Raw genomic sequence first — 16,926 nt, 5'->3', positions numbered from 1 at the left:
TATGGGAGCTTTTTCTACACATTAATTAACCAAATCTTCTTCTAAGAAAGGGAATACCGAAGAAGAATGCATAAACACTTTTTTGACAAACTATTTCAATATTCCATTTCACAAAGATCTAAAAACTGCCCATGAAGCAAATAAAAGCCGCTTTGAAGTCTCGCCTCTTTTGAGATTACATAATTAAGCCATATTCAGTGCTCCGGCATTTTTTTTTAGCCGTTTTAAGTTTTGACCCAGACAAAAATAAATTCAAAGAGCGCCTCTTCTAAAACCTCCCTCCTCATATAAAGCTGTGTTATCAAAAGGAGCCTAGCTGATTAGTTCACACGAGACCAGCACAGGGAGTAACTGTAAAGCTCGTGGCTTTTTGTCATTAAGGTAATCTCTCCTCAGAAGTTCTCAGCCGCAGCAGCCATTTCCCTCGCTCATTTACAAAGGCTCGTAATGAAAGCATGTGTACCTCACTCAATCAATGGTACCTCAGCTAACGAGTGCGTTTCTTTTAAGTATGGGTGGCTGGACACAGCGTTTCCTTCTCAAAGGCTCATTTTATCTACAGAAGTACTCCCAGAGCTAGCAGACTGCAGTTTTAGCGTGACTATGTCATTAACTGTTTCCTTATAATGAAATGGAAAATGGCCAATATGAGCTGTTGCTCTGTAAACGTACCATGACATTTATTAAGCTAACAAGTCATATTGAAGATGATACTCCTAGCTTTCAACTGAAATCAATACAAATCAATCCATGGGTCACATTGCCTCAATGTGAGCCATCTCCTCCGGGATACACACTAATACTCCCTCCACTTTCTCTCCCTTAAATTGATGACTACAGGAGATGACTGAAGGCATGCAACAATATCCCAGCAGGAGAGCACAGCCTCACTGAGGTCTTTGGTTTCAGAAGACTCAACATTTTCATCATCTGAATGACTGTCCGTTTATTCCCAGCATTGCTGATTAGGAACATCAATAAGGCTTTAGTGCCAGAGCAGAGAGATGGGAAGCACGAATATGCTTTTTTCTTAATGACTCCTGCAAATTATTTTAAACATAGTATATTCTCACCTTTCCTCCTCCACAGAAAAAAATGACAAGTGCCATACTCTGTATGACTCAGAGCTTGCTTTAAAAACAAACAAAAAATAATTTAAAGTACACATTTATCTTTAGCTTCTGTGTCACCCATTTTTTTGTGTGTCACATACTTACAGCCTCGGTGTGAATGGGATGCACAGCAAAGAACAGCGCTGTGACAAAAGCGAGTCGACAGTCCTTGAACACAGCTTTGTCACACGTGTACATCAGCACAAGAGTCACTAGACAGTGTAAAATTACATTCACCGCGTGGAAATAGAAGGGGTTCATACCAGCCAGCAATATGTTTAACCTGTAAGGAAACAAAACGGAACCATTACTGGAGAGGTCTTGTAATACTAGGACATCTTTCAATTACTGTAAGTCGTGCTTTCTTTGCCTAATCTGCAGTCTTTTAAGTGCTATTAAACTAATTAGTGCAAATAGCTCTGAACTTCTGGTTTATCTGATTAAAGAGAAACCACTTCCCCAGTTTTTTAAATATGTGGTTTCATTTGGCAACCTTCTTGGCATCAAGATGGGAGAGGCTTGTGGCCTCCCACTACAGTTTACTGCAGTAAGACAACGCCTGTGCTTCCCTAGCAGCAAATAACACCGGCCAACATCAGAAATCCAGCACTTGTCCTATTTCCCAGTTGGCACCTTCTGTGGTTGTCACAGCCATGTGACAGCTCTACAATATGGGTAGTTATTTTCTACAACAGAATAGATGCTTTTCCTTGGGAACAGCTAAGACAAGGACTTGGTGAGGCTCTGGAGCACCTGCTTGGCATTCCAGGTGCATTTATTCCCATTGAATTTTCAAAACATTTTCATCTACTGAAGGTTAAGCATTTATTTCAATGCTTTACTGACATCAGGACTACACTACCAAGCTAGTCTAATAGCTAGCATCACTTTGACAAGGACACTGATGGTAAAGATACGTTAGCTAACATCACCCTCGATTCACTGAGACAATTGGGGTTCATCATTTGTGTTGATTGTGGAAAAAAAAGGAAAACATAACAAGCTGTTATGACATTTGTTTGACAGCGTGTATTAACACATTTTTTTGGTCACTGTTTTTTACAGCCAGCTTGCTTAACAGCTGCTGACAGGCTTTGCCTTACATGCAGTTGAAGATAATTCTCTTTACAAATAACCGCATCTGCACATTTGGATGAATATATATATATATACACCCACACATATATACACACATTCACATGGTGCCTCTATCTATGGGAGACTCCATATAGGAACAAGGAATTTGGAAACACTAATGTAAATGGACATTAAAAAATAAAACAAGGCAGCCAGTGAAAAGAAGACTCAGTCTAAATATTTTCCATGTTGCTGTAAACATGCTAAAGGGTCAGTAAACCTTCCTGTTATTACTAACAGACTCCAGGTCTCCCATGACATACATGATGCATCAGCAAAGCCACCAAGTTGTTGCTACTATGCAAACACCTTAGGTTTTTCTGTAAGACAGAGGAGGTGTGGTATGTCTGTAAGGGCCAGACAACATATGCTTTTTATAAATACTCTCTGCATTCCTTACTCATAAGCAACAGGGTGTTATCTGTCCTGGGCTGCATTTTCCAGGCCAATCCAGCTTTACCAGACCAACAGTCTTGCTCGTGCATTCCTACTCTGCTCCCACTCCCAGTGTTCATGGAGGCAACGGCTGAATCCCAGAGAGTTTGGCAAAAGTGGGATTTTAGCGTGACGTGACCTTTCCCTTTGAAGTATGGGTTGATGCAGCTACATTTTGACAAGACATCAGTCTGTGTGATTCAAGAATACGTGAAGAGTTGGGGCTTTTTCTATTTTTTTTCCCCATTTCCCCTGCAAGCCACTTCAGGGCAGCAGCGTACATCACTTTCCCTCATCTCTACCAGCACAGGATGACAAACCACAGCAAACGGCAGTAACAGACATCCAGCCAGAGTTTCAGCTGTGAACATGCTGCAGCAGTGGGAACCCCCAGGCCTTAGTCTTGTTTTCAGCACACTGTGGGAACCAGGGGCAGCATAGGGCCGCCCTGCCCAAAGAAGACAAAGCTCCCACTCGGAGGCACTGCAGATGTGTGCAATGGCAGGGACCACCTGCAGGACCCAATCTTTATAAAAATGAACAACTTCTGGCTGTAAATCAGCTGGGTAAAGCGCAGTCATCACTCAAACGCCAAAGCGTGCTCTGGCAACCTCATTCCTGGAGAAAGCAGATGTGGCAGGTGAGGACAGTGAAGACAAGAAGTGCTCAGGCTATCACATGATATGAACTCATGCATCAAAACGTGAGAGATTCTCATTAAGCAAAACACTGGCACAGGTTGCCCAGAGATGTGTTGGATGCGCCATCCCTCGAGATGTTCAAGGCCAGGCTGGATGTGGTTCTGAGCAACCTCGTCTAGTTGAAGATGTCCCAGCTCATTGCAGGAGGGTTTGACTACATGAGCTTAGAAGGCCCCTTCCAGCCCAAATTATTCTATGATTCTATTTACTTGGCCAAGATGTAAGGACCAATCACTAAATCCACAATATCCAACAGTACTCTGGAAAAATCTCTCATTATCCATGGATCATGTCTGATTACTTCCCATCCTGCAAAACAGGTCTACTGGCAAGAGAGGCAGAATCTCATGGGAGAGATCTTCTGAGAGGGTGATCTTCCTGCCCCCAGGATAGGTGACCCTATCCCAAAGTCGGGGCATGCTCTTCATGCCCCTTCTTTGGGCAAACATCAAGTCAACAAGGCTTATAAGCTGCAAGTTACCTGAAGTATAGTACTGAAAACAGCTAAGTAAAAGCAGCCTCACAGCCTGGCTATTCCCCTGTGTATTCTTAAAACAGTAAAGAAGGGGGAAAAAGCAGAACAAAACACAAACGTAACAACACTATGGTATCCAGCCTTCCATTGAACAGCAAAATCTGACTGCAAGCGTGCCTCAGTGTACGTTTTAAACACCATCTTTGGTGGTCCATGATACTAAACGTGAATGTGTGCAGGTGCTATATTCACACCAGTGTTTTTTGCTGCTAAATCTCTTTGTCATAAGAAATTAGGCCATGCAGCAATGAAGGAAACATTCTTTTGTCCTGAAACAATCCCAGCAGAATGATTTTGAAACGTTAGCAGGGCTTGAATTTATTGCACGTCAAACGGGTGAGCAAATCTGGGGCTCCAAACAGCTCTAATCCAAGCCACAAGCTCCCCAGCACACTCACAGACCCATGGGGAAGAAAAAGGCAGCCTAATGCGGGAAGCCAAATTTGCTCCATTGTGGAGCAACTATGAAGAAACATGTGGGCAAGGGAGCAGGAGGAGATAAGTAGATCAAAAATGACTTCTCCCTTCTTAAACTTTAATACCCTTACAGAGATTCAGACTTGTCTTTGTTTATTGCCAGCAGCATTATCATGGAGTCATGTAGTGATTATACACGGTATATGGCTCAGCAAACAAAGGAAGTAAAACAGAGATACGAATCCCAAAATCAAGTAAGAAGTGGTGTTTATCCAACATAATGTTGATGAATCGAAGCTCTGGCAGGAAACAACTGTACTCCTTTGGAGGGGAGGAGTTGTCTGTGTATTTCCATATCTAAACAGACCCATAATTGGGGAAAATATTTCATCTTTTAAGTCGCAAGCCCCAAAGACACCAAACATCACCATCATTTCTAATCTGCAGGATGGCGTGGGATGGAAGACCTTAGCTGCTTCTCCATGAAGATCGTAACATCTGTCTCAGCGAAAGCACAACTTGCAAGATACATGGTATGGCCTTGGTAGATCACACAGCTAGGAGAGCACATGGTTCTGGCTGCACAGGTTTTTTGGGCTGACTGCTCATCAAACCAGAGAGGTGTTTGCAGATAGTACAGATGTGGGGCTGAATAAACCAAGTGAGCATGGTCCTAGGAATGGAGACACCTGAAACACCACCATCTCAGACAAGGAGGTTTTTCCTCAGGAGAGCCACCTGCAAAACACTTGGAGAGGAAGAGTTTTACATTGCTTCAACATCTCTGCTGGAAGAGTCCCCGGGGCAAAAGAGTGGGCTAAGCCTCCTGACAAGGGGTGAATGGCAGTTCAAATGCAAAGGTCCTCAAAAGGCCATGCGGAAAAGGAGGGGAAAGAGCACATATACAGAAGAGCAGTCTCTCAATACCAGATGACAGGTATCTTATAATAGCGCTGATCAGCGTCACCCAAGCTACCACCAAAATAAAAGCTCATTACAGAAATCTCAGCGTTGATCAGGTGTCCCATCAGGGCAGAGAACGCTGCACTGAAACATGTATTCAAGCAGGTTCTTGTTCTAACACCGGTCTTTGTGTCCAAGTGTTGCAGCATGTGCAGTTCAGCATGTAACACCCAAGACAGAGCACTGCCAAAGCCACATGCCAAAGCAGGAGGTACACAAAAATAAGAGGCATATGCCTAACACAGAAATCCCTTGATTTGTTAAGGCTAATGGCTGTTTTCCAGGAACAATGCTGTAGTTTTCCTTGCCACCTACAGCAGCTTTTCCATTCCTCCACCATCCACTCTAGGAAAAGGAATTACATATGTCTGCTCTTAGACTTCCACAGGCACCAGCTGTTGAAGGTCCACAGAGTAGAGCTTGTAAAAGAGCTCTCCAGAAGAAACTAGATCCCTCTTGCTCTTAAAAGTAAAAGCAACACCTATCAGCATTTCCTAGTTAACCACTCACCCTCCCTCCCCCCAGCACTGTCACCTTGGCTGAGGAGTGCCATGTGTAGAGCCCAGACCATGCACCATGCTACCTTCAAGCCACAGGAACTTACTTATCCTCTATATAAGTCATCAGGAAGGAACACACCTTCCTGGGTAAGCCTGGAAATCGAGTGGGATTCGGTGACTTCATCCTCACATAGCCAGAACTACAGGGGTCTATGCTGCAAGATTACAGGCTCACAGACAAATCCCATACATATCTAGTTACCATATGTAATCACCAGCACCTCCGGGCTCTAATATAGTGCTTTTCAACCACTGGCACACACAAAGACTCATTCAACCTTTTTAAAGGCCTCTTATGATTTAATTATATTGTAAACCATAATTGGAGAGTTTCTCTTTTTATAGACTTTGTTATTATCCCTGGGCAGCTCTTGTTTAGTTTAATCTGTTTTATTATTTTCAAAAGACTAACAAAACCCACACCATGTTATGAAATAGAAATGCACAGGATAATAATGGTAATTTGTTATAGCGAGTAACACTTAATGGAAAGTCTCAGAGCATCCCACACCTCATAAAACCCCCACAGTTTTTATAGAGGTAGGCTCACATGCAGATTTATATAAATTAATCTAACATACAAGGATGGATTAAGTTTCCTGTGATCTTCCCTTCCTTTTGGAATTGCATGATATATATGGCAAACTTTATGCAAATTAATGCCCAACTTCAGTGCATGGTGCAATCTCCTTCTGAACTCCACAGATGCATCTACTTTGTGCCAAGAAAATGAGCATCTGCACTCCAGAAATGGTACAGCTGCATCAGCGGTAATAATGGTTAAAGCTATGTGGAAACTGCTCAAAGATTAATGAAAAACCTGTAGCAGTAAAAAGAAAATAAGCCCCCTTTGCAGCATTGCTTGTGCAATGGCCAGCACAAGCACAGCGGAGTTCCCATCACAGCACAACAGCACTTTGTGCTGATCTGTGCTGATGGTGTTTTTATAGTTCAGTACAATGCCTCAGAATTAAATGGACAATAAGGCTTAAATAGTTTGTTACTTGATTTGCTATAACAGGGATGGGTGAGAAGACAGAGGCCGTATCAATTCCCAAGCTACAGCAATTCCCTTAGAGCACAACAGTCATCATTTACAAGAGCACTAGTTAAGCACTGGCATTCAAAGCAGGTTATTGCTTTTCAGTAGGGCAAGGAAAAGAAAACAGAAATCACAATTAGATTAGGAAGAAGCAGCATCTTGAAAGCAGCAGCATCTTGGAAGCAGCAAACATGCCAGGGCAGAAATTCCTAGTGGAACACTAGAAAGTGTGGCTTGATGATCCTTGCTGTGCTAATACTACTGAAGGCATCATTCACATGGCGTTAGATGCCTCTCCACAAACAGCCTTGAAGAATTAGAAACCAGCCAGATGATGGCAATTGACAAATTGATAAAGCAGGTGTCATTTTACCTAGATGTTGAACAAAACAGGGTTTGTCTTCAAAATTATCCTTGAGTAGCATCTTAGCAAGTGCAACATACTGAAGAAAGCAAACATCTCATGAAACACTTCAGCAGCCATCAAGCAGTCCTCTTCCAAGAGCAGAGAGAAAGAAAGGGATGCGATGAAGAGCCAAGCTGCAGTCACTCACCAAGATGAGGAAACAAAGCCGAAACCTAGTCTTAAGTTATTAGGCATAATGAAGACAGTATTTTCAAACTGGGTACAAGAGTTTCCCACCGAAGTTGAAATAACTGGCAATCTTTCAGCTCAAGCTGCAGACCATGAAGGAAGTGCCACTTTGGTTTATACAGAAGCAAAGAAGAAAAAAAAGCCACAATATAGAGAGTGAAAAGAGAACAGCGCTTTCTTTTATTTTCTTTAAATTTGAGAGGCGATAAATGAGGAAGCCCAGGAAAGCAGTCAGAAAGAGAGCAAGTAAAATGCAGAAAAATGCCTTTAGCTAACCAGCAGCAGCCAGAGTACTTTATTTTCATGGATTCTAAAGAGTATTGACAGGGATGCTCCTGTGGGGAAGAAGGTTGGTCAAAAGCTCTTTTTAGGTAAAAGATGACAAAAGAAAATTAAGGGTGACATTAGTACAGAAGGAGTAGGATGCTGAATGAGAGAAAATCCCCAGGAACTGGTAGGTGTTAAATAGAGACAAAACACCACTGAGGCAAGCAGCAAACACAGGCGTGAATGGATTCACCTCAGCCAGATCTTTCAGCAGAATCTGCTCAGACAGTTTAGTGAACTCCTCACAGTAAAAGGCTTTTAATTCAAGAGACAGGCAAATTTTATTGAGTATTATGGACTGAGAAAGTGCTGTGACTAGGCAGAAGTCCTACACGTTTTGTACAGACCTCTGCTCCTGGGCTGATCCTCACCTCTGCGCTTGGCTGCAAGGAGGTCTGTGCCCTCCCTCCCTAGGCAGGGAGCTTCCCTCAGCCCTCCCCAGGAATCCTGTCCTTCCAGGGAGTGCAAGCAACCCTGCTGCCCTCCCTAGAGAAACACAGCCCAAACTTACAACCAAAAACATCAGACACCAGACATGAAGATTACATTCAAGGCGGAAAGGAATTCAGTGCACCTGGAACTGGGAAAAACCAAGCTTTGAGGCACATGTGCCCCCTCTCAGATGGGAAATGGCAGAAAAGCGCTCTGCTCTGGGTCAGAAGGAAAGCTTATATGCCTAGAAATGTGTCCGTGTATTCCAACTATAACAAAACTAGCCTAATAAAAGCAACCGCCTCTCTTCACAAACTCCCCCTCGCCCAGCATGGCTACACCAGTACTACATCAATTTCATGGCAGGTATCACAGTATCAGCATGGAGAGTGATAGCTATAGCTAGAAATATTAGGCTAAGCTGTACAGGAGAAATACTGACACAATCTTAAACGTTGTGATATTGCCCTATTATAGATGTAGAACGAAGAAAGTACTCGTGCACTGTGTATTTAACCTGACACATTATAGCTCCACTATATTACCCTGTGCTGTCAAACTGTAATATAACATTAAATCAAGAACAAATAAAATCTAAGGTCTTCTTTTCTTCCCTGGCTTGTTTTTGGTTTTCTTAAGCTCCCTGTCCTTGAAACTCATGCCGCTGATACAGCTGAAAAAACAGAAGGATCAGCTGTAAGCAGCTACATCAGAAGGTTGGCAGTGAATTATTGAATTAACTCTCTTTGGCTATGTATTTACACCAAACTCAAGCTCACAGTCATTGAAGGCTTTGATGCGAAGCCCCTGGTAGTCTTACATTAGGCATTTGCTGCCCGCACAGAATACTGAACCACTGCTGAAGGGTCCCATTTACTTCCTAGGCAGGTATGTAGCCAAGCCATCACTGGCTAGCAGCCTCAGTGGGCAAGCGTGGCAGGCCAACCGCTCTGCAGTCAGCAGCTGAGCACAGGCTGGGCTTTTTGATTTACCTTTTCCCCATTTTTTCCAGCCACAGCACTAGCAGCATGGCTCTGTGCACACACAAACTGTGTCTACGCCTTCCCTAGTGGAGAGCAGCATTCCCCTTTACAGCTTGTCTCCCCCAGCTCCTCTCCTCCTGGGCCACCAGAACCACCCAGCAGCATCTGGGATGGACACTCTTACACGCTCCCCACTGAGACAAGCACATTCCCAGTGAACAGCCACTTTCACCTCTCTGAAGGAAGACCACTTGCCTGCTGTACTTCTCTCCTTCCTTCATGAGGATGTGCTTCATCCTCATGAGTCTGTCCTGGCTACACAACCTAGACCTGTCACCTCCAGGCTTTTGTCCCTGGTGAGCTGTCACTTGAGGCACCTCCCTTACCAGCATCTCCCATGGCAGTGCCCTCCGTCCCCTGCCAAAGAGGCTGAGCAGGCAGAGCCTTCCCTTCTCAACCACCTGCAAAACCAGGAGACTGATCTCTGATTAAGAGTCTCTAAATCTTGGCACTAGGGTTCTTCAAAAGGCTTCGTTCTCACCGTTTCCTACCACTGCACACCTTCAGGCTAAGTCTGCTGCGTTGGTGACTGTACCAAACTTCCATCACCTGTTTGTTTCTGGGCTGAAAATCTATCTAAATGGGGATTTGGCAGACAAGAAGAGAAAGAGGGAGGGAGACAGCACTGAGGATTGCACCTTCTGCTTCAACAGTTGAGAAACAGTTTTGTGAAACCACTGGAACCAAGGAATAACTTAAGTGCTACTGAGGGAATAAATGATTCACTGAACTTCTGTTGGTGGAGACAAGGTGTAAGACAGAAAGCACCCAGTTTAAATATAAAATCCTGGGTGAATTACAGAACTGGCAGTTCTTTTTTTTCTTTCTTTCTTTCTTTTTTCCACTCTTCTTAACATTTTACAGGGAAGACACCGAGAAACAGTGTCCAAAAAGCCACCTTCTTTAGAAAGCAGTATACTGAATCACTTCTTGGAGAAGAAAATAGGTGCAGGCAAACATTCTCTGAGTGACAGCAACTGGAGAAGAGAGTTAAGTAAGTTTTTCATAAGGACCAAGCAAAATCATTGCCTACCATCTCGGCTCCTGTGCAGATGAGGAGTTGTGCTAGACCCGTTACCTAACAGCTACCAACTTAAAATAGGAATGTTTCTGAATCAACTGATTTTAACACCCCCTTACTCACTGAAGTCAAGAAAAAAGGTGAGAGAAGTTCAAAGACACAAGGCAAACATTATTTAATCCAACAGACCATGTGCAGGCTTTTTTTCTCCCCCTTCTGATGTTAACCCACACAAAACAATGCAGCAGTTCTGAGAATATTTTAAGTCTGCTCAATGGTTCCAGTAACAAGAGCTGCTCTTATTTTCCTCTGATCATTCATACTTGACAGACCCGGTGTGAATAATGTCAAATGCTTGAGCTCTTTTCACTGTTTGGCTCCAGAGCATTAGTTACTGGAAGGAGGGCTGTCACTTAAGATTCCCAATTTGTCAGGGACACTGCACTATTGTTACAGAATTTCAGTAACGTCTGCTTAAGATTTGTCTGACAAACAGGTGATAAATTTCTTTCATTGAGATCATTTCAGGAATACATAGGATATATGTAGGATATGTTCAGCGTTATGAGAAGTCTACTGGGCATCACGAGTCCTTCTTCTTACTTTCACAGTCACGAAGGACAGAAAAGACAGCAAGACAAAGTTTCCATAGACTGATGGATCTGTAGATGAAAATCTCAGCCCACCCTTCACATCTGTTCTGTACATACAGTTTGGAGATCTCCCAGATTTTTAATGTTAGTACAGCAAGACCAAAGCAAGTCTTTCCAGATGAAAGTTTCATGCAAGAGATGCAGAACCAGTGGGCAGGTATGAAGAATCATGCTACTATTAAAATGCCTTGATTTGACCAAATTAGCACAAAAAAAAAAAAGAAACCAAACAAGTAAATAATAAAAAATAAAGAGACCGGAATACACAACCACCTCCACCACCCACTTCCCTTCCTCAGCAAGATCCTGTTTTCTCAAGTATCCTAAGTGGATATTTGATAATTAATCCTCTGTTAAATCCTAACAGAAGTATTAACAAACAACATTGATTGCCATTCTGTTAGAAGTCCATTTCTGTAGAGCACTTTACAAGCATCAGGGTAAATCCTTTTTTCTTCTGCAGGAAGACAGCAAGCAACCAGCAACCTCCTGCTGGGCAAGGCAGGGGTGGATGGCTCTGGCAGGCAGAGCACAGCTCAACCACAGCCTCAGTGTTGCATGGCAAAATCTCCCTGCAGTCTCACTGGGTTCGGAGGATCCACCCCACCCAGGTCTCAGTGTCTTCCTCTAACACCCTACTGAAAGAAATGAAATGGGAAGAACGTGGAAACTGGAGGGCTGGAGGGATGTTTGGGATGTGGTGGAAATAATCTTCTGCAGCCAGGGAAGATAAGCTATTCCTTCCCTATTGCAAATGCAATGCCAAGCCATGAACAAGTGATTCTGCCTTTGACCTACGTCTTATTTTATGGTTATTAAAAGCACTTAAGGCTGAAAACTTACTCTCAAAATTAGTCTCACTGATTTCCAAAAAGGACTATACGGAGGCAGCACTTTACACACACACCCGTTTGAATAGCAAAGGCAAAGTTAGTTCAGAGTCAAGACATGTAAATGGGAACCAAAGCATTTAGTTTCTGTTCCATTATTAAAGTCTAAGATTCTTTTGCTAATTAGCATAATGTAACCTCAATCCTGCAACCCAATCTAGGAGGCCAAGCCCAGCACCAATACTGCACACAGCATGGTCGGTGGTGATACGGGCAGGTTCACCCGCCTCTGAAATATATCCCCTGCCCTCAATGCATTGCTGGATTAGCCGGACAGCTCCCCCCGCTGCAACAGTTTGGCTTGGACACCCGACGGAGAAGGCACTCTGTGTCCACAAAACCAGCTCTGCCTGTGGCTGCCTACATCCCCTTTGCTCTCCACAGAAAGCTGCCGAGAGCTCCTCTGAGCAGCAGGTACAAAACATGCCCTTAACAAGCGACTTTACAAGGGTCTGTGCCAGTTCAGTCTTGCTTTGCTGCGGATATGCCACCCTGTGCCCACCCAGCCCTGCTTCCCTGATAGCCGATACTGATGGCTCTTGGCTCTGAGCCCATCCTTACAACTGAAGGGTGGCAAGCGCTCTGTGGGAGTGCTGAAGGGATGCTGCGTTCCCCAGAACTGTTCTTGCCTCACAGAAACACGCAATTTTCACAGAGTTCATTAAATGCTACTTATGAATCAGGTATTTTAATGAACAGTTACTCAATTAGCAGAGTCAACCAGGTTCCAGTAGCACCTCCTCCTGGCATACTTACTATATGGTCTATATAGTTAGTTCCTTATGCCTGACATAGATTTGTAATGAGCACCTACCCATCACCTACAAACAAGACCCAGTGCTAAACGCTGCCCAGCTACACTAGTTCTTCAGCACAGCTCCCTGCAAACACCCATATTGTTTTTCGATCCTAAAACATGGTAAATATTCACTATAATTTGTTTGATCAGAATAAATAAGAAGAGAACAAGCTAAAGGAAAGCATGGCAAAGTGTAGGAACTGTAACTAAGCTGGTCTGCTACAAATTATCCTCCTCGGGGAAAGAGAGCTGCCTGGGTTTTCTTTCTAGGATAAGCAGCGGTAACTGTCAGTTACTTTGCCGCTACTGAACTTCTCTTTCTGCCTGTGAAAGCACAGTCCCTCCTCATCAGCTCTGCCTGGTACATAGGGAACGTCTGAGGCAGACGAGGTCGGCGGGGAGCTCCGGGGGCTGCCAGGAGAGGTTTGCTGTTGCCAGCCCCGGCGCGGTACGTGGAGCAGATCCCTTCGCTTAGCGTTACAAAGAAAGGTACAGATGACTGTGGGTCTGCTTCAAAACAGCACCGGCGAAGTTTCTGGCATGATCTTTCAATTGCAGAGAGAAAAGTACCGGAGGTACAGCAGAGGAGGGACTCACGGGGAATTCAGTCTGAACACCCTTCCCAGGAAAACAAGAGCTTTCCGAAATTTCCCTTTTACCCCCGGCAGCCTGCGGAACAGTCACCACCTGCTCCCAAACTGAGAGGGAAATGGGGAACTTGCCGGGACAGCGCCAGGCTCCGCCGGAGCGGCTCCTCATCATTCCCTTTCCCCAGTCAACTTTCACCGGGCCGGGCCGCGGCCCCTTTCCCCCCCGGGGCACCCCCCGTCCCGTACAGCTCAGGGCAGAAATGCTGAATCACGAAGCCGAGGACGCGGGACCAGAGGCGACGGGGCTGGGAAGGGGCTGGGGGGGCGTCCCGCTTTACCCCACGCGGTACCGGCCGCCCTTCTCCGCCCGCTGCCCGGCTCGCCCCGGGAGAGAGGCCGGCAGACGGAGGAGACGAGCCGAGCCGCTGCGGCGCCGGCGGCGGGCACTTACTTGAAGGTGAGGACGCAGAGGGGCCGGTAGGACTTGTGGCTGGTGTTCTCGGCCATCCGCTTGCCCCAGAAGTCGTTGGCGAAGACGGCAGCCACCGGGGTGGCCGCCCGCACGTCGGGGTTGTTCACGATGGCCCAGACGTCGTCGTGCACGAACTCGCCCCGCAGGGAGTTGCCGTAGCACAGGGCGCACAGCCCCGCCAGCACCGCCGCCGCCGCCGCCGCCCCGCCGCGCCGCCCGCCCGCCGACGGGGACGAGTAGCGGGGCGGCGCGGCTCGGTCCCGGCTGCGGGATCCCAGCGCCGAGCCCGTCACCATGGCGCGGGGCGCCGCGCTGGCTGCCCCTGCCCCGGCTCCGCTGCCGCCGCGGCGCGGGGAGGCAGCGGGACCCGCATGGTGCGGGGCGGGCAGCGAGACCGCCGCCGGCCACTCGCTCTCTGCCGAGGCGCAGCCTGCCCGGCTGCACATAAACAGCGGCCGCCTCCCCGCGCCATCCCTCCTCCTCCTCCTCTTCCTCCTCCTCCCCCTCACCCCCCCCCTCCCGCACGCATGCTCCTTGCCGCGCTGTCACCCCGCTGCCGCCGCCACCTCATCCCGTTGGCGAGGTGGGCTCTGCCCGGGGGGGGCCCTGCACACCGGGAGGGAGGGAGGGAGGGAGGCACGCACGGCACGGCAGCACCCACGCGGGGCCGTGCTCCCCACGGGCGGCATGGGCTGCGGGGCTGCGAGCGGAGCCCCGGTGCACAGGGTCGCCCCCGTCACCCTGGAGAGGAAGGTGCAAGGCTGCCCTGGTGCCACTGCCTCCTCCACACACAGTCGCACCAGGAGTAGCTTCCCCATGGGCCATACTTACCTGGGCAGTGGGAACGTCCCAGCCCGGCGGCACGGCGTCTGAACTGCTCCTTAGCATCCACATTGCTCCACGGCATCCGCACTGCTCCACTGCATCCACGCTGCTTTTCTCACACCATCCACGCTACCCCACAGCATCCAGGCTGCGGCATAATCTGTGCCAAGCAGTCCCCCACTGCGTCCAGCTGCGAGGAAGACTTTTGGTGCTATGGACTAGTTTTCTCTGCTTTGGTCCACCAACTGTCCCTCTTCCAAAATCACCTGAGAGCTGCCTTCTCCAAAGGATTATTCTGATGTCTGCAGTTTGTCCATCCCCTCCCATACACGACCTTTCTTGTGTTAGTTTTGTTTAAGGCAAGGCTATGTCCGGATCATCTATTCAGCCATGTATAAAAGTTATGTGACCATGGCTTTTTCAGAAAACAGAAAAACAAGGGCTCTATTAATATTTTCTTGCCATTTAAACAAAACTTCCTGCTTATGACCAAAGCAATAACGCTGCTTGGCAAAGAAGCTTAGATTCAATTAGGCGAATGAACATACTGGACATACTTTGAATTTGCTCTTGAACAAAGATACACTGATCATGGTTCACCACCCTCCTGTGCAGTTCCAAGCTGCTGTCGCTGTGTGTGCGTGTGAGCGTGCCTGCCTGTGTGGGGGAAAAAGAGGGGAGCACAAGCCGTGAAGAGTTCATGCAGACTGTCCGGGGTGAGCCCTCTCCAGGAATGCATTTCCCCAGCATATTTGGCACTTGGGCTGATCTGGTATTTTCCGAGAGCAATAGAACTGGCTTTTCAGATGCACTTTGGTCATAGCTAAAAATAACACTCAACTCCAACTAGGACAGCATGTTTATATGCGGGACAGAAGGAAACTCCACCAGCAGCAGGGTCATCAACTCTAACTTTCCCTTAAGTGGCTGATGACATTTTGGCTGCTGGCTGCCTGTAAGCTTTCCCCAGCATGGGAGACTGTGGTGGTGTGTTGGTATTCATTTTCACCAGAGTTTCAAAGTTTGTCCAACATCTACGCATGTGCACAGAAAAACAGCCTGGTGCACACAGGCACTGGAGCACCGAAGCCCAGCAGCCCTGGAAACAGTCATTATTGCAGACGTGTGAAAGGTGGAATTGTGACTTTTTGTTGATATAAATTAAAATGGTGACAGTTAGTGGGAGCAGGGATGACCAGAAGGAAGGACTCCAATGCTGATGAAAGCAAAACCAGTATGTGTAAGATTTAAAGGTTGAAATTGCCTTGCAGTAGACTCCAGGTAGTGTTTGAAACCCTACACTACTCCATTGAACAAAATCTGCAGTCCCCTGTGTAGTTCTAAAACAGGCAACTGAAGGTCTTCTCTGAGGCAGATGTACTGCACACAGGTGAGCTAGGCAGCCAAAACAGGGCTTCAGCAGCACTGCTGAGGTGAGCACAGCGAACCCAATGCAACCTGCAGCCCAGGTACACGATGCCCATGCTATGGGTCCACCCGCTGTAGACCAGGGTCCTCACAGCCTTTCTCACTGATGTCTTTCAGCCTTCCATCTTTCTCCTTCAACACAGGTTGCGAGCAGCCTGCTGATAGCCCATTCCTGCCATGAAACAGGGTTTGTGGCTTCCATAAGTCAACCCAACGTTGGTCAGGGAACAGGTCTCTCCATTCATTATCCAGGACCGTGGTACACGTTCCTGCTGTGGCACAAGTCCCGCTGTTCATCCCTTTGAGCTCAACTAGCTCACCACATAAAGCTGACAAAAAATGCGGAGTTATAAAATGGTTAATGATGAAGAGGTGATAAAAAATCATTTTCTCTTTAAGGGATTTCCTGTCAGTATCTTATGACAGTAATGCATGCAGCCATATCATGTAGTATGACAGACACCCTCTATGGAAGAAATAATATTGCTTCCTATACAGATCTACAATTTCCTGTTTGCCTTCATAACCCACCCTGCTTGAATAACACCAAAAAAACTGGAAAGACATGGCAGTGCTGACCCATTCGGGACTCCTTCTGTCTTCATTCTTGGGAGAGCACAAATACTGGTCATTTGCTTTCGTCTGGTACAGAAGCCTAGAGCTTGCAGGGAAGAAAAACCCTATATATTTTTTAATCTATTTTCTCATCCATTTATTGAAATGTTATGCACAAAGTAGTTAACACTGATTTGTCAAGTTTCTCTTAGGAGAAGAAAATCTATTCTCACTTCTCCAGGAGAGACCAGATCTTTCCTTTCTTCCCTCAAGCAAAAATCTGAAAGAGACAAAGCAATGCTCCAGTCAGCCACAGAGGAAAACCTCCCCTTCTTCACACCAAGACCTGCTAAAATACAAGCACATAGTCTCCTCCTTTTCACTCACAAAGGGA

The 16,926-nt window shown here is 46.4% G+C and overlaps 2 protein-coding genes across 2 annotated transcripts in view; both read right to left on the bottom strand.

Moving 5' to 3' along the window:
• TMTC1 (transmembrane O-mannosyltransferase targeting cadherins 1) overlaps positions 1-14,133 on the bottom strand; it is a 149,392-nt gene extending 135,259 nt beyond the window's left edge. The window contains exons 1-2 of the mRNA XM_065682077.1: positions 13,704-14,133; positions 1,218-1,395 (exon numbers count right to left, since the gene is read on the bottom strand). Of these exons, the coding sequence (XP_065538149.1) occupies positions 1,218-1,395; positions 13,704-14,020 (495 nt within the window). The 5' untranslated portion in view covers positions 14,021-14,133. The remainder of the gene's footprint in view (positions 1-1,217; positions 1,396-13,703) is intronic.
• Positions 14,134-16,676: 2,543 nt separating this feature from the next.
• IPO8 (importin 8) overlaps positions 16,677-16,926 on the bottom strand; it is an 87,085-nt gene continuing 86,835 nt past the window's right edge. The window contains exon 35 of the mRNA XM_065682054.1: positions 16,677-16,812. The gene's annotated coding sequence lies outside the window, so the exon portion shown is untranslated. The remainder of the gene's footprint in view (positions 16,813-16,926) is intronic.

Source organism: Lathamus discolor, chromosome 1 (assembly GCF_037157495.1).
Source record: "Lathamus discolor isolate bLatDis1 chromosome 1, bLatDis1.hap1, whole genome shotgun sequence".
NCBI classification, from domain to species: Eukaryota; Metazoa; Chordata; class Aves; order Psittaciformes; family Psittacidae; genus Lathamus; species Lathamus discolor.
The sequence above is the reverse complement of the archived record's forward strand: the minus strand, read 5'-3'. Positions and strand labels throughout refer to the sequence as shown.